This window comes from Ascaphus truei, chromosome 3, assembly GCF_040206685.1.
Source record: "Ascaphus truei isolate aAscTru1 chromosome 3, aAscTru1.hap1, whole genome shotgun sequence".
NCBI classification, from domain to species: Eukaryota; Metazoa; Chordata; class Amphibia; order Anura; family Ascaphidae; genus Ascaphus; species Ascaphus truei.
This window is the reverse complement of record NC_134485.1, coordinates 358,628,252-358,654,057: the sequence shown is the minus strand read 5'-3', so window position 1 is coordinate 358,654,057 and position 25,806 is coordinate 358,628,252. Positions and strand designations below refer to the sequence as shown.

General features: G+C 43.8%; 1 protein-coding gene across 5 annotated transcripts in view; it reads left to right on the top strand.

The window, feature by feature from the left end:
- Positions 1-25,806, top strand: part of NHLRC3 (NHL repeat containing 3) — a 35,353-nt gene that overhangs the window by 4,922 nt on the left and 4,625 nt on the right. For 2 of the 5 annotated variants that reach the window (XM_075592039.1, XM_075592040.1), the window contains exons 2-6: positions 3,104-3,256; positions 7,742-7,840; positions 11,401-11,551; positions 18,681-18,881; positions 20,440-20,531. In XM_075592039.1, the coding sequence (XP_075448154.1) occupies positions 3,104-3,256; positions 7,742-7,840; positions 11,401-11,551; positions 18,681-18,881; positions 20,440-20,531 (696 nt within the window). Of the gene's footprint in view, positions 1-2,572; positions 2,652-3,103; positions 3,257-7,741; positions 7,841-11,400; positions 11,552-18,680; positions 18,882-20,439; positions 20,532-25,806 lie in introns of those variants that run through there. The other 3 variants (XM_075592042.1, XM_075592043.1, XM_075592041.1) reach the window with 2 other exon arrangements.

Genomic DNA, 25,806 nt, shown 5'->3' with positions numbered 1-25,806 from the left:
AGTGTGCATCAGTACCTGGAATTTTTCATTGCTTTCCTGAGCTTGTAGGATCCCAGCGGTCTCATATTAGGCAACCATCTTTCCAAGATCATTACCCAGTAACACATTAGCAGGAATATCATCAATTATTCCCAGCTCCCGCACACCTGGCCCAGTACCCCAATTCAAGTATTCCTTTGCCACCAATAAAACGTGGTGCGCCCCTCCATTTGCAGAGTTCTTCCAGGAATGATTTCCTCAGGTTGCACCAGTCCTGGCCACACAAGCATAAGTGTGGCACCGGAGTCTCTCAGTCCTTGGGTGAGTTTCTGACCCACCATGTCTGGCTGCAAGTGGGGGCACCTCTGCATTCTTGTGACCCAGATACCACACAAGCACCTACTGTAGGAGCACTCTTCCTTTCTGGGCAGTTGGTGCTGATAGGCCCCAAAACACCGATGGGTGTCCCGGTGTACCAACCAGCCCCTCCAGTAGGTGTAACAGGAGGTGGTCGTGGGGTTTCTTTACCCCGCTTCCATCCTGGGACCCCTTTTGGTACTGATGGATTCATCTTGGCCACATAGAAATCTGCAAGATGGCCAGCCTCTGTGGCTGATTTAGAAACTCGGTTCTTAACCCACTCTCTCACTTCGGTTGGACACAGGGTTACAATTGCTCATGAATTATGGGTTCAAATAATCCCGCAGAGCTTTCAATTTCCAGCCCACCAACCCACTGCTTGCACAAAGATGTCAGACCGCACCAGCACAAAAAAGCTGTCGGTACAACTGCACTGAAGGGCTCTGAACTTTTGTCTGTAGAATCCAGGGGTGATATTGAAATGGTGCAGCAACACTGCTTTGATGCCCCATAATCTTTGTCAAGGTGTGCAGGAAGATCAGAGAAGACATTCAGGACTCTTTCATTCAATTTGGGCATAAGATACAAAAGAAAAACAATAAAATACACAACAAATCTTAAAAGAATACTATATATAAGTGCATACGGTTATACAACCTAGAGGATGTTTGGACTGGGGCACTCCCTAGATTGTGTGGCTAACAAGTTATGACGCTTTAACTCTATTAAAAATAATAAAAATATGAATATGAAGTTGTGTTTGTGATGTAAAAAAGTATATAGAAATATATACTGGCCCTTTTTTGATGATTTTGTGTTTGCTGCTTGACCTTGAAGAAGGTAACCCCGTGTCCTTCTTAGCGTGGCAGTGGTGGTGTAAAGATGGTCAGCGCAAACCTCATGGACCTCACGATATTGATGGAACCGGATGGAGTTTAATAGAATAAAAAACGAATAAAAAAGGGGAATAAAACACAGTATTAGTGCATCATATCCACATGTGTGGGGGATGGGAGGGGGGGGGAGGGATAGGTGTGGAAGGAGGATACGCTGGAAGGGTTGGTGATGTTTTTCCACTATCTAATCAAAGAATACATAAATATATGGATTCAGTGACTCACACGGGCTTGTGTGGTGTCTCTCCCTCAACGCAGACTGTAGTGGGTTAATGCAGACTCATATAATGGAGTCTCAATACACATAAAACTCACACGGCCTAATGTGAGTTCTTGCCCTCAGAGGGTGGTGTCCTGTATGGATGGTGTCTGGTCGTCTCAGCAAAATATCCCCCGATAGGTGTGTGTGAGTGTCTCCTCTCCCCGTTTCCCAGAAGACCAAAAAGAATGTGTGCAAACCAGGGTTAACAATATAACAGGTCTTTATTTGGTAAACATGGAAGACATGAGCATAAAACATGCATACATGTTGTAAAAAGTATAAAACAATCTATGACACAATGAACTAGACAAAATGCAAAAGACAAAAACAAAAAGCACACTCACACTCTATAGCAAATTCTATGCCCAGCATCCGCCGCTTGGTACACTCCTGCACGGTCTCCTCCTCTGTTCTGGCTCCCACTGGCGCGTCCGGCAGTGGAACCGGAAGAGGGGATCTGTACCGGATGTCCTTCAGTGTGCTGGGTCCCTCTCTCAATGAGCTCCGGCAGGGAACAACGCATTTCGCAATAAGCTTCGTCAGGTTCCTATACAACCTAACTGTCCCTGCATCTGAGGTCTGCTCTCTTACCCAGAGAGAAAATGCAAAGTCCAGAAAGAAGACAGACCTAAAGTGCAAAACGGACAAAAAGACACAACATAGTGTAATCTGTATTGACAGGGATAGTCCCCACTTCAATGAATAAACTCACAGGAGGGTAGATGGTTCAAGCGTGTAACTGAAAATCCAACAGGTCACATAGATTGGCTGCTGGTCTTCTCTCTTATTAAATCGTAGTTAACACTCGATATGCAAAGGGCAGACATAGTATAATTCCATTTATTTATAAAAAATATGTTAATAACAAACGATGCACAGTGCATTAACAGATTTTGTAGATAAAAAAAGTGCGGATTAGAGTACACCTGACTGACTGACTTGCAACAGCGACTTGGTCTTCTCTTCTCTGCATTCCCTGGTGCTCCGGCTACCCAACACCTCTTTCTCCTCTGGTGTAGGATCTCGTCTCGCAAGAGATGTGAACTGGATCATCTGGACTCTCTCTCTCCAGTCACGGTGGTATGATCTCTCCCACATTCGCTGTCACTGTGAATCCCAGACACTTCCGCATCACTTCCATCACTTTGGATATGGTCAGCTGGGCTCTCTCCTGCGTGTGATCACGCTATGTATTTGTAACCATGTATCTGTCATCATAACTGTGCCCAGGACATACTTGAAAACGAGAGGTAACTCTCAATGTGTTACTTCCTGGTAAAACATTTTACAAATCAATATCTTTCTATGAATATGTATGGGGATTTTTACCTTTGTTACTATTACCAATTGCTTCCAGTTAGGAAACTGCGCTCTGGCCATCCTGGTTGAGAAAAGCCCGTTAAAGATCCTAATGCTGTCAAAGAATAACACACTCAAAGACTGTTCATTCTTAAGTGAAACTTTAAGAATCTTCTAGGTGGTGCTAAATATAAATACTCTACATATGATTGTCCTAAAACCATACCCTTCCCTTATAGTTTTTGTGTATTGCTGTAATAATGGGGTGCATTGCATAACATTTGATTTGAGGTTTGTTTCTTTACAGGTATTACAGGCAGCGACATTTTTTTATCCATGGAGATCCGTAAACCATCTTTACAAATTGGATGCCAGCTGGCCAAAAAATCCAGACCATTTTTCTGGTACAGCCTTTGGTGTTGCTGTAGATCCTCTGAATTCATTGGTTTATGTAGCACAGGTAAGCTATTTTTCTATTATCTTCTGCTAGTTTAAATTGAAAAAACAAAACGTGTGTGTGTGTGTGTGTGTGTGTGTGTATATATGTGTAATATATATATATATATATATATATATATATATATATCACACATATATACACACACACACACACACACACTCGGTTCTTAACCCACTCTCTCACTTCGGTTGGACACAGGGTTACAATTGCTCATGAATTATGGGTTCAAATAATCCCGCAGAGCTTTCAATTTCCAGCCCACCAACCCACTGCTTGCACAAAGATGTCAGACCGCACCAGCACAAAAAAGCGGTATCATCTATTTATTGATTATATACAGTGGTTGACAAATCACCAAAAAATCTACTCGCCACACAAAAAAATCTACTCGCCACCTAGTACCAAACGTGTGCTGCTTGGGCCAATATTTACTTGCCCGGGGGTTAAATCCACTCGCCCGGGGCGAGCAAATGTATAGGTTTTTCGAACACTGATTTTATATATATATATATATATAACAATATATATAAAGAAAGAGAGATACACATATATGTATGTGTATATATATATATATATATATATATATATATATATATATATATATATATACATATATGTGTATCTCTCTTTCTTTATATATATTTTTATATATATATATAATCAATAAATAGATGATACCGTTCTGTGGCTAACGAAAGGCTTTTATTTGTGCGAGCTTTCGAGATACACTGATCTCTTCTTCCGGCGATGTTACAATGAATGAATGAAGCAAGCAAAAGCTATACTATAAACAGTGTCTATTGGAATTTTATCTGTGCTGGTCCTTCCCCCGGTGTGGATGTGTTTTATGGCTGGAGGTGTCAAAAGGTTCCTGAAAGCAAGTGATGAAAGAGTGTATATGTGTATCAGTGTGAATTAACATGAGTGGAGAGCCCACAGTATATACAGTGCTTTACAAAAGGTGTGAGTGGAGTGGGAGCGGATATAAATGGTGTGCGTGGGTGTGGAAATGTGAGAGTTAGTAGCATAACTAAAAGTGTGTGTGGATACTATGTGGTCCCTATTGGTGTATAGGGATGGAAAAACAAGGAGTATAAGTATGTGTGAGAGACAGCTGTGTGTGCATACATATAGCACAGTATGTGCAGGCATGGCCTATAGCGCTCATGGGAAGAGAGTTCACTTGTGTCAGTAATGACTCATAAAATTTCGATCTCTGTTTAGGCCACTGCTAAGTGTCCCGAACAGTTGCATAAATTTGTATTCATGCAACCGTCTCTCTTTCGGTGTTTTAAGATTACCTTTGAGTATGGCAACCCTCAGATCGTTCATCTTATGGCCAGAGTCAGAGAAATGTTCGCCAACAGGACTGTCTCTTGTTCCGGGTGTGATGCTGTGGCGGTGCAGGTTCATTCTCTTGTTTAGCCCCTGCCCTGTCTCACCTATGTAGTAGCAGCCCCCTGGGCATTTCATGCACATGATGAGGTACACGACATTGCTGGAGGAACAGGTGAACCTTCCTCTGATTTTGTATTCCCGATTCCTGTGTGGTATTAGTATTGTGTCCGCTGTGTAGAGCATCGCGCAGGTTTTGCATCTTGGTCCTGGCATGGTTTTGTCCCGCATTCAGTTGTACTGCTGAATACTTTACTCCTCACCATAATATTCTTGAGATTATGGAGTTGTCTGTATGATAATAAGGGTGCTTCAGGGAAGACCTGTTGCAGTCTTGTATCTTCCTGGAGGATGGGTTGTAGTTTCCTGGCGATCTTGCGTAGGGCTCCTAGGTGTGGGTTATATGTGACCACCAAAGGTACCCTGTCGCTTGTCTCCTTCTGTTTGTATTCAAGGAGATAAATTATTGGTATTCTGGTGGCTTTGTGAATTTGCTGGTCTACAATTCTGTGGTTGTACCCACGGTTTATAAAGTCTGATCTCAAGGCTTTAATCCGCTGGTCTCTGTCTGCTGTGTCGGAGCATATCCGGTTGTATCGTATGGCTTGACTGTAGATGGTTGCATGTTTGGTGTGTGTCGGGTGGAAGCTGTTGTCCCTCAAATAGCTGGCTCTGTCTGTAGGTTTGCGGTATACAGAAGTCTGTAGTTGGTTGTTCTTTATAGTAATGGTGGTGTCTAGGAAATGTACTTCATCCGGAGAATGGGTGAGTTTGAGGTTGATGGTCGGGTGGAACGTATTGAAGTTGTCATAGAACTGTAGGAGGTCCTGTTCGCCAGAGGTCCAAATCAGGAGTATGTCATCGATGTAGCGAAGGTATGTAAGGGGTTTCAAGTGACAGGTGGAAAGAAAGTCACTTTCCAGTTTTGCGCAGAACAGATTGGCATACTGTGGCGCCATCCGAGTACACATAGCGGTCCCGGTTGTCTGGAGGTATGTGTCATTTCCAAATGTGAAGTAGTTTATGGGTCAGAATAAATTCGATGCATTTAGTCACTGTCTCTGTGAGTGGCTCCTGCGGTCCCAGAAAGTATCTGCAGGCTGAAATCCCATCCTCGTGGGGGATGTTTTTATAAAGTGACTCTACATCCATAGTTGCTAGTAGTGTTCCTGTTGGGAGTGGGCCAATGGCATTCAGTATGTTTAGCAGGTCGGTGGTATCCTGGATATAGCTGGGTGTGTTCCTGACAAGTGGTTTTAGAATGCCCTCCACCCAGCCAGAAATATTCTCGGTAAGTGTGCCAGATCTCTGTGTGTGTGTGTGTGTGTGTGTGTGTGTGTGTGTGTGTGTTTAAAATGGTTGTGAAGCAAAAAGTGGCAGCTCATTTGCATGTAATTTCTCAGAATTCCTTGCTGCAGTGGGTGTGCTGGGTGATAATGGTGAAAGGCGGGGTTGCAGACCTGCCTAAGACATGCAAATGAGCACACAGTGCCACTTTTTGCTTCAAAACCATTTTAAACATGGTTCCCTATAGGATGTGTGTGTATATATATATATATATATATATATATATATATATATATATATATATATATAATTTAATATAATTTACCCCCCCCCTCCTCTAAAACCTGGAAAACTGACAGAGCTGTCCCAATCTTTGAAAGTGGAGACAAAAACACTGTCTCAAACTACAGGCCAGTCTCTCTTCTCCCAATATTATCCAAAGTCATGGAGAACTGTGTTCACTCCCAATTAAGTGATTTATTATACCAATTCCAATCTGGCTTTTGCCACAAACACGCAACGGTAACTACCCTCCTAAAAGTTTGCAATGAGTTCCAGTGTGGAATGGAACTGGGACAATTTACAGGTGCAATATTCCTAGATTTTGCAAAGGCTTTTGATACTGTTGATCATGTTATCTTGCTAAACAAACTCCAGTGCTCTGGAATAGGGAAGCATGCTTTAAACTGGTTTCATTCCTACCTATCAGGTAGATCCCAACATGTGTCCATCTCGGGCACTACCTCCAACCCCTCCAACCTGCGGTGTCCCGCAAGGTTCTGTTCTGGGGCCCCTACTATTCTCAGTGTTAATTAATAATCTTCCTACAGCTTGTAAGGAAGCCTCAATACACATGTATGTGGATGACACAATCTTTCATGCACACAGCCATAGCCTCTCTGACCTTTAACACATACTTCAATCTGATTTTTTTGAGACTTGAAAATTGGATTTCCCAAAACAAACTGTTTTTAAATACTGACAAGACTGTAACAATTGTATTTGGGACCAAGACTACATTTCTAACCCTTTCAATTAAGGAGCTACAGATCAGAACCAACTCTAATACTATCATATCTCCTGTTAATAGTTCCACATATTTGGGCATATGGTTTGACTCCCATTTAATATTTGGGTTGCACATTGGCATAGGTATTGGATGTCACGGTATCAAACTAGGTGTACTATATAGGAACAAATCCTCCCTAAGTCTGCTGGTCAGAAAGCGTGTGGTACAGCAGGTGCTGATGCCAATTATAGACTATTGGGACATAGTATACGGCTCGGCTCCCCAAACTCACCTTGGCAAACTTGATACCCTCTACAACTCAATATGCCGCTTTGTCCTCCAATGCAATTACAACACACATCACTATGAAATGCTCAAACAACTGGATCAGGGCTGCACAACACGCGGCCCGCCTGGCCTCTCTGTGCGGCCCTCGATGAGATTTAAAAAAAAAAAAAAAAAACTTTGAAAAAAAAAAAAACTTTGAAAAAAAAATGGCGTCGATTCCCTGCGGTCCCGGCGCGCATGCGCTAGGCCCGCTCCGCCCCCCCCTTCCCTGCTCCCAACGTGGGGTGGAAGGGCAAGCAACTCTCAGCTCCTCTGCGGGCCCGCTCCCCCCCCCCTGCGATGGCCCCCCTTCAGCCCCCCTTCTTCCCCCCTCCTCTCCCTCCCCACTCCTCTCCTTCCCTGGTAAACCCTCGCGGCCGCATGCTGTTTGTGCCCTCTAGGAGCGCGCACCAAAAAACGCGTGCGCTTCCTGTAACCCCCCTAACCCCCCTTCCCGGCTCCACCAGGGGAACGCGCTCCACCAGTCGCCGCCATCCACCACCTCCTCTCCTCCTTTTGCCACCGTCGGCGGCAACAGAGTCTGCTACCGCCGCCAACATCATCTGGTAGGCATGGGGGATGCTGACTTGGGGGGGGGGGGTGCTGCCTTGGGGGGGGGGATGCTGCCTTGGGGGGGGGATGCTGCCTTGGGGGGGGGGGGTGCTGCCTTGGGGTGGGGGGATGCTGCCTTGGGGGGGGGGGATGCTGACTTGGGGTGGGGGATGCTGCCTTGGGGGAGGGGGGATGCTGCCTTGGGGTGGGGGATGCTGCCTTGGGGTGGGGGATGCTGCCTTGGGGTGGGGATGCTGCCTTGGGGGTGGGGATGCTGCCTTGGGGTGGGGATGCTGCCTTGGGGTGGGGATGCTGCCTTGGGGTGGGGATGCTGCCTTGGGGTGGGGGATGCTGCCTTGGGGTGGGGGATGCTGCCTTGGGGTGGGAGATGCTGCCTTGGGGTGGGGATGCTGACTTGATTTTAAATGTAATTTTGTTTCAAGAAAACATTGTAAAAAAATGTGTTATTTTGAATAATAGATGCTGTTTTACCCGTACGACGGACTCTGTTTTTCTTGTGAGGTGCAGGGGGGGGAGAGTGATGGGAGTGGCAGGGGGGGGGGAGAGTGATGGGAGTGGCAGGGGGGGGAGAGTGATGGGAGGTGCAGGGGGGGGAGAGTGATGGGAGGTGCAGGGGGGGGAGAGTGATTGAAGGTGCAGGGGGGGGAGAGTGATGGGAGGTGCAGGGGGGGAGAGTGATGGGAGGTGCAGGGGGGGAGAGTGATGGGAGGTGCAGGGGGGGAGAGTGATGGGAGGTGCAGGGGGGAGAGTGATGGGAGGTGCAGGGGGGAGAGTGATGGGAGGTGCAGGGGGGAGAGTGATGGGAGATGCTGGAGGAGAGACGATGATGATGATTTTACCCGTGCGGCCCAATTTTCTTTTCCTTGGAGCAGTTCGGCCCTCCGCACTTTACGAGTTGTGCAGGCCTGAACTAGATCCTTCTTTTACCATGCACCCCACAACTGGAACAGTCTACCAGAGACTCTCACTTCCGCCACCAGTCTGTCACGTGTGCTCACAACAAACTGGGCTAGATCGTGGGGCTGAGGTGGGGATGTATATAACTGCCACCCTACAACCATGGGCCAGGTCCGGAGTGCGTAGTCGGTGTCGTATAGCCGGGTCAGGGTATACGACACCGGGGTATGTTGGGTATGTCGTGGTACTTGCCGTGGTCCGGGGTTGGAGAGTGAAGATTAGTCGTTTATTCGAAAGCTGTGGTCGAGGAGAGAGCGGGGGTTCCAATGATGAGCCAAAGTCCTGGGGTACAGAAGAGACGGGTCCAGGTACTAGCAGGGGTCAAACACAGGTCAGGCAAGGCTAAAGGTAACACAGCAATGAAGAGCAAGCACGACAGAACAAAGTCTATGCTCAGTAATCAGTATAGGGCTGATTGAGTGTGTGTGATATATATATATATCTCAGAACCAATAGGAGCGTCCTAGGAAATGACGTCGGATGTATGTAGAGCAACGATAGGAGGAGGCAGGACAGGTGTGGTGTCACATTAATCTTGCAATCAGCCGGTGCTGTACGCGCTGGGGTCATGGGGCGCAACGCGGAATGTCCGTGTGGGCAAGGGGCTTTTCGGCCATGGCGCTGGAGTGCGTAGGCAAAGCCAGGAAGGCTCTGCTGCGGTGTGTGCGCACAAATAGGACAGCGCGTGCGTCCCTAGGCGCGAGCAGCAGGTGAGGTTTGCATGTGATCCTTACACAGTCTAAGTTCTTTCAAAACTAAAGCTCTCACATTTTAATCTGGTCTGTAACTGTTATATACGCCCATAATATATATTATATTTAACTGTGCATGCTACAGCAGCGGCAGCTCTTATTCGAGCAAATGCCGCTGGCTGTATGAGGCTGGGAAGCGGGTAGCCGCGGCGCGTGGCGGCGCACTGTGACGTCACGGTCACAAGCGCGCCCGGCTTCCCCGGCTTCCCCAGGCTTCCCCGACACCCCTGGAGTTCAAATCTAGGTAAGCGGGGGTGCGGGGAAGCAGAGGGGCAGAGTAGAAGCCGGGTTCGGGGTGTCTTTGGGGGGGTAATTGCACGCGATGTGGAGGGGGGGTGCGTGGGGGAAACGCGGCGGCGCGCGTTTCTGACTGGCGGCAGCTGGGGTAGATCCCGGCATGCCGCCGGCATTTACTTTAATAAAGTATGTCGCTACTGTATGTCTTGTATATAATGTATACCCTGTTCACTCATTGTAACTATAGTATGTATTTGTCATTATAACTCTGTGCCCAGGACATACTTGAAAATGAGAGGTAACTCTCAATGTATTGCTTCCTGGTAAAACATTTTATAAATAATACATACATTTAGGGAGATGTTATTGAAATGCTTTATCAGCTTCACTATGGTAGGTCACTTAACTCATGCAAGTTCCTTTTCAAGAATCTATTGGCCTCTAGCCTGAGCCATGAGTGCTATATTTTCAAAGCAGGGTGAAATGTACAATGAAGACGCTAACGTCACCTGTGCATACCTCTTGCAGAGAATCAGACCCAGTTAGTAGGGTTATGAATGATCATTTGATCCTAATTGCCTGTAACAAGTTAAGTTGGTAATGGCTTTGTAGCTGCTATCCTAAAATATTTTTGTTGGAGGGGAAATGGTGATAATTTGAATGTGAGCTCTAAAACTAGAACACAGCTGGGTCAATGTAGGACCGTGGTTCCCAACTTTTTTTTGTTAAGGATCCCTATGTGAAATTCTGAGGAACCCCCAACCCTCTCTAACAACGCGTCTGACATCAGATGCATTGTAAATTCTTCTGTATTTGGTACAATTATAAAATGATCTGAACATTGCAGGGAACCCTTTAAGGATGCCTGGGGAACGTAAAGGTTTCTAGGAACCCTGGTTGAAAAACACTGATCTACGAACTGGACCTGTAGTATAAAAAGAAGAGCTACTGTCTCTGTACGTTCTTCCTACCAACCAATTAGATTGTTAGCTCTTCGGTGCAGAGACTCCTTTTCCTAAATGTTACTTTATGTCTGAAGCACTTCTCCCCTTTATGTGTTCTTTATATTATTTGTTATTAATATGATTGTCACGTATATTACAGTTGTGAAGCGCTATGTACATTAATGGCGCTATATATATACATACATCTCTAGCAACACAAGTTATGCCCTCCTCCCCCATGGCCACAGATGGCTATACTGCTATCAAAATGCTACAACTTACAGAACGGGTATGTCTGATGAGGAAACACAGAGACACATATTTATCAAGGCATATGGTGCAATTCTGGGGCTCCAAAAATCACCATATGTACTTAAGGGGGAAAAAATTAATCCAATGCAAATCTGTGGGGTTTTTTTTGTTGCTGTTATTCATCTGCTGCAATTTAATTGCCCCACTTTTGCTTTCATACATATTCCCCTGAGACTCCAGGACTACTGCACCAGGCAAAATAGTTAATGAGCGAAATGGAACCAAAAACCAGAGGAAATAGTTATACTGTAATTTCATGTCAAACATATTACAAATGTAACTTCTCTCCATATTCTAGTTGCAGTCTCAATCTTTCATGAAACAGTGTCATTTTTTTTGTTTTTATTATAGAGAGGAGACAATGTATCCAAGGTACTCGTGTTTACAGAGGAAGGATATTTCAAAGAGCGCTGGGATACGAACACCATTGAGATGCCTCATGGTATATTTTCTGTCAGCACTGCAAAAGAGCAGTCAATATGGATAACAGACGTTGGGCAAGGCAAGTGCATTTAAATAGTCTCCCCTCCCACTAAAATGTGCTTACCAGAACCCTTCTTTTCCCACACACGACTTTGTTTTGTTGTTTTTTTTAAATTGGTAAAAAAATATATATAAAAAAAAAAGACACTGTGGTCAATAATAAAAAAGCATCGAACCCTGACCGTGCAGCTGGCGGACCAAGAAGCACCACCAGGGGACCTTGGCTTCAGTTAAGCCTTTAAAAATTCAAACAAGAAGGAACGCAATGAGGAGACTGGTAAGTATAAAAATCATTTATAAAATGTAACAAAATGTTAACTCGCATCAAGTAAAAAATACATCTGCACAGTTGAGCAACATCACAAGATGCAGAGCCTGGCTGGTATTCTTCCGACCTTCTAAGGCCGAGTCCATAGACGGACAGGACGCTGAGCCGTGCGGACGCTCAGCGCTGAGCCCCTGCATCCTCAATGAGGATGCCTTGAGAGGGGGCTCTCGCGAGCGTCCGCAGGCGTGTGGAGGCTTTGGAGTTTTCAGCCGAGCGCCAAGCTGTTTTTCAGCGCGCTGTCAGCTGAAAACATCCAATCAGCCTGAAGCAGCGTCAACGTCACGGCGCTGTGACGTCGGCGCCGTGACGTTGACGTCAGTGCGTCGCGGGCGATTGGTCCAGCGACGTCACTGCCCCGCCTCCAACCACCTCCCTTCGCGCACGCTGGCTCGCCTGCAAGTCCGTGGAATTGCGCTGACTAATGCAGACGAGCCTCAGCGTTACCGCGCCTCCGCTCTCCTCACTCCTCTATGGCCTGGGCCTAACACGGAATGTCCTGCAAACGAGCACAGCAGCTGATGGAGATGATGGCCCCTAACAGGACTGCCGAGTGAAGGCACTTGTGGTGATGTCACTGTGGGAGGGTGAAAACAGCCTCTACGTGTTTCGCATCATACGCTTCCTCAGGGGGCAGTCTCATGAAACCCATCAGGCAGCCATAAATAGGCAGCCAAATTCATTTTTGCTGTGATCCATGTTACTCTTTTTCTACTGAGCCAAATTCATAACACATGGTACAAATGAATAAATGGACAATGAACTCACAGAAACATTGTTGCAACTACCAAAACAAGGAGAGAGAGAGAGAGAGCTCTATCATTAAAGAAATGTAGCAATAAAACAATAACGACCTAATAGACATCAAATATAAATCAAATAGCTACAATAAAACAAAACTAATATAATAATAATAATATAATAAAAATATAGATAAGAAAAGAATAATAATGAAAATAAAATAATCACCCCAACAAAAAAACTCTTAAGTTTTAAAAACAAATCCAAATAGAAAACAAATCTCAAGCAGCGGGGATTGTTGCTTTAAGACTAAAATATTTTGGTACCAGAGGGGTATTCGAACCATTGCTCATTAGTCAATATAATGTGAAGCTGCTTCCCAGTGCTGGAGAAGAGATCAGCTCGATTTTTAAATCTTTGGCAAAGGGGAGCAGTTTCACAGCATATTGGATGAGGGCCCTTGTGAGTCATCCACTTTAACAGTGGTTCCCAACAACATGTTGTGTAAAACGGGCTGCAGGTGGGTGGGTGTGAAAAACGGGCTTTGTGAAAAACGGGCTGCAGGTGGGTGGGTGTGAAAAACGGGCTGCAGGTTTTGTGAAAAACGGGCTGCAGGTGGGTGGGAGAGAGAGTGTCCGTCTGTCTGAGAGAGAGTGTCCGTCTGTCTGAGAGAGAGTGTCCGTCTGTCTGTGTCTGACAGAGAGTGAGGTCAGAGAGAGTGAGGTCAGAGAGAGTGAGGTCAGAGAGAGTGAGGTCAGAGAGAGTGAGGTGAGAGTGAGAGAGTGAGGTCTGAGAGAGTGAGGTCTGAGAGAGTGAGGTCTGAGAGAGAGTGAGAGGTCTGAGAGAGAGTGAGAGGTCTGAGAGAGAGTGAGAGGTCTGAGAGAGAGTGAGAGGTCTGAGAGAGAGTGAGAGGTCTGAGAGAGAGGGAGAGGTCTGAGAGAGAGGGAGAGGTCTGAGAGAGAGAGGGAGAGGTCTGAGAGAGAGAGGGAGAGGTCTGAGAGAGAGAGGGAGAGGTCTGAGAGAGAGAGGGAGAGGTCTGAGAGAGAGAGGGAGAGGTCTGAGAGAGAGAGGGAGAGGTCTGAGAGAGAGAGGGAGAGGTCTGAGAGAGAGAGAGGGAGAGGTCTGAGAGAGAGAGAGGGAGAGGTCTGAGAGAGAGAGGGAGAGGTCTGAGAGAGAGAGAGAGAGAGGGAGAGGTCTGAGAGAGAGAGAGAGGGAGAGGTCTGAGAGAGAGAGAGGGAGAGGTCTGAGAGAGAGAGAGGGAGAGGTCTGAGAGAGAGAGAGGGAGAGGTCTGAGAGAGAGAGAGAGGGAGAGGTCTGAGAGAGAGAGAGGGAGAGGTCTGAGAGAGAGAGAGAGAGAGGTCTGAGAGAGAGAGAGAGAGAGGTCTGAGAGAGAGAGAGAGGGAGACGTCTGAGAGAGAGAGAGGGAGAGGTCTGAGAGAGAGGGAGAGGTCTGAGAGAGAGGGAGAGGTCTGAGAGAGAGAGAGGGAGACGTCTGAGAGAGAGAGAGGGAGACGTCTGAGAGAGAGAGAGGGAGACGTCTGAGAGAGAGAGAGAGGGAGAGGTCTGAGAGAGAGAGGGAGAGGTCTGAGAGAGAGAGGGAGAGGTCTGAGAGAGAGAGGGAGAGGTCTGAGGGAGAGGTCTGAGAGAGAGAGAGGGAGAGGTCTGAGAGAGAGAGAGGGAGAGGTCTGAGAGAGAGAGAGAGGGAGAGGTCTGAGAGAGAGAGAGAGAGGGAGAGGTCTGAGAGAGAGAGAGAGGGAGAGGTCTGAGAGAGAGGGAGAGGTCTGAGAGAGAGAGAGAGGGAGAGGTCTGAGAGAGAGAGAGAGAGAGAGAGAGACGTCTGAGAGAGAGGGAGACGTCTGAGAGAGAGAGAGGGAGACGTCTGAGAGAGAGAGAGGGAGACGTCTGAGAGAGAGGGAGACGTCTGAGAGAGAGAGAGGGAGACGTCTGAGAGATAGAGAGGGAGACGTCTGAGAGAGAGAGAGGGAGACGTCTGAGAGAGAGAGAGGGAGACGTCTGAGAGAGAGAGGGAGAGGTCTGAGAGAGAGAGAGGGAGAGGTCTGAGAGAGAGAGAGGGAGAGGTCTGAGAGAGAGAGAGGGAGAGAGAGGGAGACGTCTGAGAGAGAGAGAGGGAGAGGTCTGAGAGAGAGGGAGAGGTCTGAGAGAGAGGGAGAGGTCTGAGAGAGAGAGAGAGAGAGAGGGAGACGTCTGAGAGAGAGAGAGAGGGAGACGTCTGAGAGAGAGAGAGGGAGACGTCTGAGAGAGAGAGAGGGAGAGGTCTGAGAGAGAGGGAGAGGTCTGAGAGAGAGAGAGAGAGAGGGAGACGTCTGAGAGAGAGAGAGGGAGACGTCTGAGAGAGAGAGAGGGAGACGTCTGAGAGAGAGAGAGGGAGACGTCAGAGAGAGAGAGGGAGACGTCTGAGAGAGAGAGAGAGGGAGACGTCTGAGAGAGAGAGAGGGAGACGTCTGAGAGAGAGAGAGGGAGACGTCTAAGAGAGAGAGAGGGAGAGGGAGACGTCTGAGAGAGAGAGAGGGAGACGTCTGAGAGAGAGAGAGAGGGAGACGTCTAAGAGAGAGAGAGGGAGAGGGAGACGTCTGAGAGAGAGAGAGGGAGACGTCTGAGAGAGAGAGAGAGGGAGACGTCTGAGAGAGAGAGAGGGAGAGGTCTGAGAGAGAGAGATTGAGAGTGTGTTAGTGTCTGAGAGAGACACCAACTGCGCACTGCAACTGTTAGGTATGTATATACACCTTTGTTTTTACTTTGGGCGCCGCGGAAAAATCCTGATCGCCTTGGGGAGCCTTGAAAAAATTCTGATTGCTTTGGGGAGCCTTGAACCGAAAAAGTTTGGGAACCACTGCTCTAGCTGGTTTAAATGTGTTTCTAAACCCATAGCTGAACATGTAGGAGGTTTTCATTGGTTGAGGAAGTATGCTCAAACTAAATTATGTGTGTTGCTTTGAAGTTGATGGGAAAACCTAGAAATACCAGATCTATTAATAAATGTTTGGACAGGTCAACAATACTGATTAGGAAAAAAGCAGCTGCTTCCCCCAATGGGTCTGAATGTTAATTCAGGAAACACACGTTGTTTTTTTTTTTTTTTTTTTTTTGTTTTTTTTTACGTCTCTGATACTAATAAAAGAATGTTTGTTTATATCACGGTGTGAAGTAAATCTTTTTGTTTTTTCATTTCCCTCACTTCTTGCAATTTACTGTATCTGCACCTGGATAAACATCCTAGTATCTACTTCAAAATACAGTTTGATTCCTGTTCCACAGAAACAATTCTCTTAGGTAACACCACTGTAGATGTAAAGCATTGGGGGGAGGGGGAGTGACTTTGGAAGCTCCTGCTATAATTGACAGTACACCACCCATGCTACAGTGTAGTTTGGGGCCTTAAGTGCGCAGTCCCCATATGGGCTCAGGAAATAATTTTTACTTCTTGGGATCCGCCACTACAGATTTTTTGTGGCGAATCCCTCGGACACATCACGAACACCTGGGGGTTCCGGAAAACCCATGTTGGGAATCACTATACTATAGCATAGTATCTGGTAACATTTTTGTATGGGCTGAAGTTGTAGGTCAATGGTAAAATCACAAATTTTGAATCCAGTTGCAGAGGTTCTGCGCTCTTCCTCAAGGCATTTAAATGAAATGCCGGGGGACCACTCGAGACCTCTGCAGCTACATTTAATGTGGTTCAGAAGCTTGGTGTCGGCATGGCAACGGGGCGTCAAATGACGTCTCAGTTTGTTGAATGGATAGAGCTGCCACATTTTAAATGACTGCAAATTGCACACATCAAGATATCAAAAATGAAAAATTAGAGATATAAAACTCATGTCTGCTTTAAAAATGTGTTTTTGTTTTTTTTGTTTTTTTAGAAATAAGTGCCAAACTTGTTTAACTTCTTGCCCACATAAAGGAGGTATTGTATTAAAGTATCCAGGCATAGACAAATACAGGGCAAAACTTTAGCTAAAAACTGCACTAAGTGTATCATATACCCAACATCAATAGTGGGGAAGCTACTTGAGGGTTTATTACGGGATAATAGTAAGGAATACCTAATGGGAAAACAAAATTATTAGTAAAAGTCAGCATGGATTTATGAAGGATAGATCATGCCAAACTAACCTTCTTCATTTCTTTGAGGAGATAAGTAAGAATTTAGACCAGGGTAATGCAGTTGATGTGGTCTACTTAGATTTTGCAAAGGCATTTGATATTGTTCCACACGAGTATAATGTACAAAATAAAACAGATTGGACTCCGTAAAAATATTTTCACCTGGATTGAAAACTGGTTGAAGGTTAGACGAGTTGTCGTAAATAGAACTATTTCAGGTTGGACTAAAGTTGGGAGAGGAGTAGCTCAGGGATCGGTACTGGAACCCATGCTTTTAAACTTTTTTGTTAATGACCTTCAGGTTGGCAGTGACAGCAAAGTCTCCATCTTTGCTGATGATACTAAATTGTGTACAGTAGTAGAATCAGAGCAGGGTGTAATTGCTCTCCAGAAGGACTTGGATAGGCTGAAAACTTAGGCAAGAAAATGACAGATGAGGTTTAATACAGATAAATGTAATGTTATGCCGTTGGGAAGCAAGAATAAACAGGCAATTTACTAATTAAATGGGGATAGATTAGGACAGGGAAGCGCAATCTTTTTTCCCTGTGCCCCCCTGCCGACTCTTCCCCCCCCTCTCCGTGCCCCTCTTATCTTGGCGTCACATGACGGCGTTGCCATGGCATCGCGTCTCCAGGAGCAAGGTAAGTGCAGTTTACAGAGACCTTCGCCGCTTCCCTGGCACTTCATTTAAATGCCTTCGGGAAGCGCGCGGGGATCTGTAAACCCCGCACCCCCGCAGACAATCTGGGCACGCCTCCCAGTTTGCGCACTGCTGGATTAGGAGAATCCTTGATGGAGAAGGATTTAGAACTGCTTGTAGACAGTAGTCTTAGCAATAGTGCACAATGTCATGCAGTAGCTGCAAAGGCAAACAAGATCTTCTCTTGCATTAAACAGGGAATGGATGGAAGAGAAGTAAACATAATTGCGCCCCTCTTTAATGCATTAGTACGACCACACCTTGAGTACAATTTTGGGCACCACTCGATTTTAAAAAATTCATTATGGAACTAAAAAATGTGCAGAGAAGAGCCACCAAATTAATAAATGGGATGGTCAATCTGATTTTATGAGAGGCTAGCTAAATTAGATGTGAAAGGAGATTTCCCCAGCAACAAAGCAAATGGTTATTTACAGTTAGGGTAGTTAAAATGTGGAATTCACTACCCATGGAGACTGTGATGGCAGATACAATAGATTTGTTCAAAAAAAGGTTGGACATCTTTTTAGAAAGGAAAGGTATACAGGGATATGCCTAATAAGTTAATATGGGAAGGATTTTGATCCAGGGAGTAATCTTATTATCAATATTTGGAGTCAGGAAGGAATTTATTTTTTCCCTTATGAGATTGAGATTTCACTAGGTTTTTCTGTTGCCTTCCTCTGGATCAATACTGTACGTGCAAATATAGGATAAAGTATGTAGTCTAAGTTAAGCATAGGTTGAACTTGATGGATACACGTCTTTTTTTCAACCTCATCTACTTTGTAACTGTGGCACTGTGTAACTACAGTATGTCACTATTTATGGGACCTTTTACTGTGCTGAATCTGGTGCTGTTGATTTGCCACAGTTTTTGCAGTAAGGAGACTTTGACACATAACCCAAAAGTCTCTTCCTCTCAACTGGATAATGTAAATATTTGCTCTATTCGTAGACATAGATATGGAAATTAGTTGTCTTTAAGTCGCTGTTTTCATGACCAAAATTGAAATAATTAGTACTTGAGTCAACTAATTTATAACCAGTACTTTGCTGAGTAGGAAAAGCTATTCGTTTTTGTTGTGGGTGTGTGACCATTTTTGTGTATTTTACAGCTTTATCCTGTACAATTTGAGGGATTTTCACATTTTTTATCTACTATACAAATTGTGTGTTTTTGATTCTCTACTTGGTTTGTTACAGCAATTTAACGACAAACTCTTGAAATCTATACTTCATTTACAGAAGAGTATGGGCACACCGTAAAACAGTATTCACCTTCTGGAACTCTTCTTAAAGTGCTTGGCACAGCAGGTAGAGCAGGTTCAAGTTTCAATCCACTTCAATTTGATCAACCCGCAGAAATATTTGTTGAAAAGACTGGTGACGTGTATATTGTGGATGGAGATGGTGGACTCAATAACAGACTTCTCAAGCTCACTAAAGGTAAACATTTTATTGTCTTAACTGGTAACTAAAGATTGTCAAATCAACAATACTTGAACAAAACGATTCTTCATTTTAAATCGACCATGTTTATCATTACTGTAGGGAAGTACTGAGAACAAAGCTTTTGCTATTTACAAATGGGCACTCATTGAGTGAGTTAAAATGCAATGAAGCAAGATTATTGCATTAGTAGAAAATGTAATTCAATACATTGTTACCATCAGCTCAAAATATAAAGATACCTATTCTCAAGGCTGCCTTCATTGGTTTAACTGGCAAAGTGTGCAAATGTTTTGGGTGTTTTTTCTCGTTCAGGTTTACATCAATCGAATAACCACCAATGTCTCACATAATTAGCATAGCAGGAAATAGGTTATTACTATTATCATGTATTTAACAGATGCTAACATACACAGTACTATGGGTGTGAGTAACAATAACGTAATGGTACAACACAAAAGTGATCCCTGGCCCAAACAGTTTATCTTCAAAATTCTAGATGAAAAGTAAACAAAATATATATTTTTCCAACCTTCCATATAATAACAAAAAAGGTATTGTATTGTGTTTTTTCTTGGAAGAGAGGAAGTAGTAGAAATCACCTGTAGATGTGTGTTTGTTTTGTGGCAGATTTTCTGGATCTGTCTTTGCACGGATGGTTATAAACGTAATCTAAAAATATATTCTATCATTACAAAAAAAAAAACTAACACGGCCTTGCAGAAGGTGTATTACCAAGGTTCATCAGTTAACATTGGCCTCTTGCGCTGTTTTAGTTCTAACACTTTTCTGATGGGCAAATGAGATTTAGGTTTGGCAAAACAAAAACAAATAAATCCAATTTTGTTAAATCCTATTTAAAAAAAAAAAAAAAAGTGTTGAGTGAAAGCATGGTTTTTCTGCTCTTCTACAAGAAAATTGATGGATTAGAGCTTGCTGGACATTGTAATTGAGCTGTCATAACCACATCACTGCTTTCAACTGTTTGAGATATTTAATAGAAACAGTTGAAGTTTAGAATAAAATATATTTTAAATGTATCGTTCTACAAAGGGACAGTACAGGTAATCTTCCTTTTGTATGACCATTCAAAGTGAAAAACATTAAATATTTACAGTAGTCAAGAAAATAGTCTTGTATCCAAATCACTTTGGTACTTAACACATTTCCTTTTTGTTAATAAATTCATAAAACAAGACAGAATTCTATTAAAAGTTGTGTTTTAGGAAAGTAGTCAAAATTACTGTTTGCATAGTGCTCAATGTGCCACAATTAGACAACATCTAGACAGCTTTATTACAATCCACATTGAGAAAAACAAACACACACATTTTTGCATGCTAATATTTTTTTAGGTCCCATGCCCAAATATGAACATAGGGCAACAACTCATGAAAGTTCAACTTGTTTTGAAATAAATAGTACTGTATATGGTTTTTAACGATGCTTTACAAACTCGCACCAAAATGATTGATATAACGGTTACTGCATGTATGTGATAAAAAAGAGTCCCAATATATTTTTTAATTTGTAGTTCTGCCTTTAATTATCTTAGATTTCTGGCTTCTATGGACATTTGGAGGTAATGGCACAAATCCTGGACAGTTCTACATCCCACACAGTGTATTTGTGGATTCTATTGGACGGGTAAGAGATTGTATTTCTACAATGCTTTTTTTAGTAGTGATGTTTTTGCATAGATCATTTGTATTAAACACAAGGATTTCTATAACTGAAAAGGATCGTCTCTTTTCGGTAGATTTTGGGGGGCTAATCTTGAACTTTTAATGAAAAGGCCCCATGGTATATATGTGTGTGTGTGTGTGTGTGTGTGTGTGTGTGTGTGTGGTTTTTTTTTTGTTTGTTTTTTTTAATCCGTTCTGTACTATGAGACAATACTTGTAGCATTTTTTTGTTCTTCAAAACAACTCTGAATTACATTTTTAGTGTAACAAGCATTTTTTGTTTCTATAGCATCCATCAATAGGATCTATTTGCGCTCCCGAACCCCTTTTTCTGATATTGCTACCATGATCACTGTCGGATGACTGCAGAAAAGGTGCGAATGGAGATCCTGTTAGAGTATCCAACACTAATAGTAAATCCCAGGAGGGAACAGCATCTCTGAATCGTAGTCTAGTTTTATGCATCGCCTGGAGAAAAAAAAATGCATAACTAGATCCACTGTGGCCGTTGTCTTTCTAGTAGTACAGAAAGTGTGGTTACCTGTACCTTTTAGAGAACTGATATGAAGTCCCATCTCCAGAGCTGATTGTAAAAATTCTAGGACTGATGATATCAGTGGGCTTAAAAAAAATCAACAGTCAGTTGCTTGCACCACTCACAAAACGTTCCATATTCTGTAATATACCCTTGCTTTTCTTGCTGCCATCAGGGTTTGTATAACTTTTGGAGATGACTCATTTTTTGTGCAGCAGGCGCCACTCAATTGACAAGCTATCAAAGCCAAACTCTGTGGGTTGGCTTGCTGAATCGGACCCTGAGACCGGTCTGGTGAAACTGGTAATCGCCACGGATGATCCTCTAGCATGTTGACCAGTTGTGGGAAACGAGTTCTGCATGGCCAACATGGTATTATCGCCACAACCTCTGCTTTGTTTCATCTTATTTTCTTGTGGGCCCTTGTATTACAGTTATTGGAAGGAATATATAAGATAGTAAACCCTAGTCGAAGGAGAAGGTGTCTATGTAAGCCTCTTATGGATGGAATGCTTTCACACTCCTCTATACAGGTCAGGCCATGACATCTATTTGAAGACCTAATTGAGCAATGATATCTGCTAGTGCCCATTATCTTGGGGATATTGTCCTTCTACTAAGGAAGTCTACTCTCAAATTGCATTACACTGGAAAGTCCACTGCGGTCACTCTTCCCTTTTTTTTTTGTAAATTATTTTTTATTTATGTTTTGAAAAACTTGGAAAGGATACAGAAAATAAAAAGGGGAGGGAGAAGGGAGTACCACAAAATATAACAACGTCCTAGAATAAATTGTCGGGCAATAACAACAACCCACATCGTACCATAGTCTGTTATCTACTAGAGATTTAATCTCTCTACCCAATCCTATTCACAGACTCTTCCTTGTATTCCAGGGCTCCCATAACTTGTGGAAGTTTCTAGATTTATATCTTTAAAATGCTGTTAATCTCTCCATTGTTTGAACCTCATTTACTCTCTGAATAATCTCTCCTGGATGGGGGTTGGGTTTTTTCCAAGCCTCTGCGATTGAACGTCTTGTCGTGGTCAGAATGTGTAATAATAATTTACTTGTATTTCGGTTTATATTTTCCAAAGTCTTCTCAAGAACCATTGTAAGTGGGTCCAGAGGAATCCTTATCTCAATCATTTTCTCCTATCAAATTTCATACCATTACCCAAAACCTCTGTATTTTTCGGCCATATCTACCACAATTCCATATCCTCTCAAACAGAGATTAGTGGCCACAGGGAATATCTTCTTCAGCCTTCGGGGAGTAAGATATCATCGAAAGATAATTTTATATATATTTTCTTTTGTTATTGTGCATATGGATGTATTTATTGCGTTATCCCAAATATCTTCCAAGTTCTCCCATGTGATCACTATCTGGAGATCGTTAGCCCATTGTACCATATAACCATGGATGTAGGAGACGTTTACACCCAGAGGGGAAAGATCCTGGTATAGAATTGAAATAAGCCCCCTTTGCTAGTTACCATTTCTACATAGCTCTTCAAATACAGTGATATCTGTGACAGTCCCACCTGGGGACCGCTGCTTTACATCATGACAAACGTGTAGAAATCTAAAAAAAGCAAAAATAAGATACACCGCTCACCTATTAGTATCCTAATGTTAATGGAACTTAAATGAAATGCACGGTGCATAAGGAGTAATAACAAATTGCACAAAATCGATCCGAAGGGATCCCAAGTACCCCAATTATTGCACTCTATACATAGTAGATTGATAGTTAGGACTCTAATAGTCCTTCATATAATGTCTGATTGGCGATCATAATAGATCACAGTGGACCAGCTATTTTAATAAGACCAAAAAATAACAACTTTAATACATCCAAAAATTACAATATACACAATCAAAATATCTACAATAGAAAGTTTTTATTAAAATTCCTCTTAGTGTCGTGGTGATGGAAACAAAGCTACTCGGCTATTACACCCATATACATACAGCACGCAGTTAGGATAAATAGTACAGTGTTGCCTCAGTGTGAGGAAAGCAAACACCCGCTATAGACAAATGATCTCTCCTAAAGCACTAGTGTATATACTTGAAGAAAAAATGTATCCCTACTTCATTCTCTCGTCATTCTTACTCATTCATATTACATTTTTTCTGGGTCCTAGATGTATCCAGACACCATCCAGTCTCCTAGCTCCACTTCTGCAATCAGCAAATTCAGAGATTCCATCCTGAACTTCTGTATCTGAATATACTCCTTGTCCTCTCTGATTTCCAGCAATGTATCCTCTGCTTTGTTTGAGGGCTAATGCAGCCTCCTTGCTTCTTGGTATGTCAGAAATCTGGTCTTTCCCAGAAACTTACTGAATTCCATAAAATAGCCTCTGAAAATATATACTGAGAACCAGGAGCCCGTAACTGATTGAGCCAAAGTTTTCTAAAATATTGCAGTCTTCCCCTAACTATTGACGGTTGAGCCCTCATCTCATGCCAACCTGCCTGTGCTTCGATACGAAGCACCACGACCTCTTGTGTTATGAAAAAGATATCTGATCGTAAAGGCAAGTCTTTCTTTCTGGCCTATTGGGATTGTGAATCTTCTCTCCTCCTTTCCTGGGGCAAAAATATACTTTTGTCTTCAGAAGTCTTCTCGATGATGGTGTCTGATTTTTGACGAAAAAGTAGATGACTTTCAAAGAGGAGTAAACATAATTGGCATGAAGGCTCTTCTGACCGATATGGAAAAGGCGCATAAATCTGGCTGTCAACCTTACGGAAGAAAGCGATGCTTCTGAAATGAATTATGTGGACAATTTTAATTCTGACATAGCATTCATAATTGAAGATCACTTGATGTTCTTCAACCTTTGTGATCCACAATTTTACTGCTCGTGAAATTTAAGTTATCATATACTGATGGTCTACAAGTTGCCCCTGTCGCAACAAATGCTATTCTTAGTGTGCTCTCCATATGCCTGTCCATAGCATTGCTAAAGAAAGCGGTGTCATTTACAGGTATTGTCGACCTAGCAAATCTGGCTATTGCTGCATCCACCTCTGTTGGGGATAGTTCCACATCCTTGTCACCAAAGCGATACAATTGTGTATATTTCATAGAATTAGATAAAAATAAAAATAAATTAATCTGGAGGCATCCACTCCTTAATGATGTTCCTGATGACCTCGTGCGCCATAAAGTTTTTGGGCTTTCTTTGCAATCCTTTCAGCATACAATCTTTAGGGTCGAGAGCCTGACCTTGATCCTCAATCTTCAAAAGTTTTCACACGGCTTTGATCAGAGGTTCCACTAGATTGAGGTCAAAGGATGTAGGGTCCTCTGGTCATTACCTTATCTGCTTATGACCTTTAGATTGTGATGAGGAAGCTTTGTGTAAATGCAACCTTAATCCAGGACAGGAAATCCGCCGTAATCTCAGTTGGTTCTTTAGATACATCCTTCAGGCAGTCTTCAGAGATTCCCCCCCTCTTCCCGCCTCCCCCCCGCCCAGTGCAGATTTGTCACCTGCTGAACATTATTTGGTCTTTCTTGTAACCAGACTTGAAACCCCCTTCTTCAAGTTGAATACCTGGAGTAATCATATAGAGATCCTGAGCTAAAGCCTTCTCTCTTTTTACATAAAAATAAAAGAGGGAGAGGCAGTGCAAGGGAGACGTTGAGTGTGTCATTACCCATGCAGGAAGAACGTCTCGAATGGGCAACAGAGGTGATATTGGCAACAAAGCCTGAATAGGCTTCCAAGACCAGCAAAATCTGTGGCGTGTGAGTGTCAGAGCTTCAGAGGGAGAAAGAGGTGGAGAACTCCCCTGGATGGACTGCAAGAAATGCAGTCGATTTTTAAGCCCAAATGTAGAAAGAGGGGCAAGAGGGGAAATAAATCTACCTCAGCTAGTAGGACAGAATAAGAACCGGAAAGGAGAAGTGTGGCTATTTATAGGGCCTCCTATAGGTATAAAAAAAAAAAAAAAAAATCTATCTCGGCTGAAGGATATGACCTGGCCGTTGGTGCACACTGCCATGGAACAACTATGAAAAATATTTTTGATTTCAACTTTTAGAAAAATTGAGTATAAACAATGTAGAGACCTACATGAAATTTTCTGTACTAGTGTGTGTAAAGTGTGTGTGTGTGTGTGTGTGTGTGTGTGTGTGTGTGTGTGTGTGTGTGTGTGTGTGTGTGTGTGTGTGTGTGTGTGTGCTATAATTCTAAGTTGGATTCCGTCTGTTTGTTTGTATGTCCGAAATCTCAGAAACGGCACCACGTAGCACAACAAAACTTTCACTGTACATTCTGCTGCGGATTTGTAGGTCAACGCAACTATTTTGAGCTTCCAAAGTGACTCACCTCCCAAATTATGGACATTCAAAGTTTCCCTCAGCTGTCCAGCAAATCTGTTAGAGCAGGAGCAGGGGGGGCGTGACTACTAAGGGCGGGGGCGTGTCCGTGCCTGGATCGGGGCTTTGTGTGTGTCTCTGTGTCTGTGATGTGAGATGTGCCAGGGGGCGGGGAGGGAGTGGACATGTGCCAGCTACCTGGGGGAGATGTGCCAGCTAGCGGGGGGAGATGTGCCGGAAGCGGGGAGAGATGTACCCACAGAGGGGGCGGGAAAATGTGCCGCCAGCGACAGCTGATGTGCCGGCAGCGAGGGGACATGCCACAGCAGCGCAGGGAGATGTGCCGCCAGCAGGGGGTG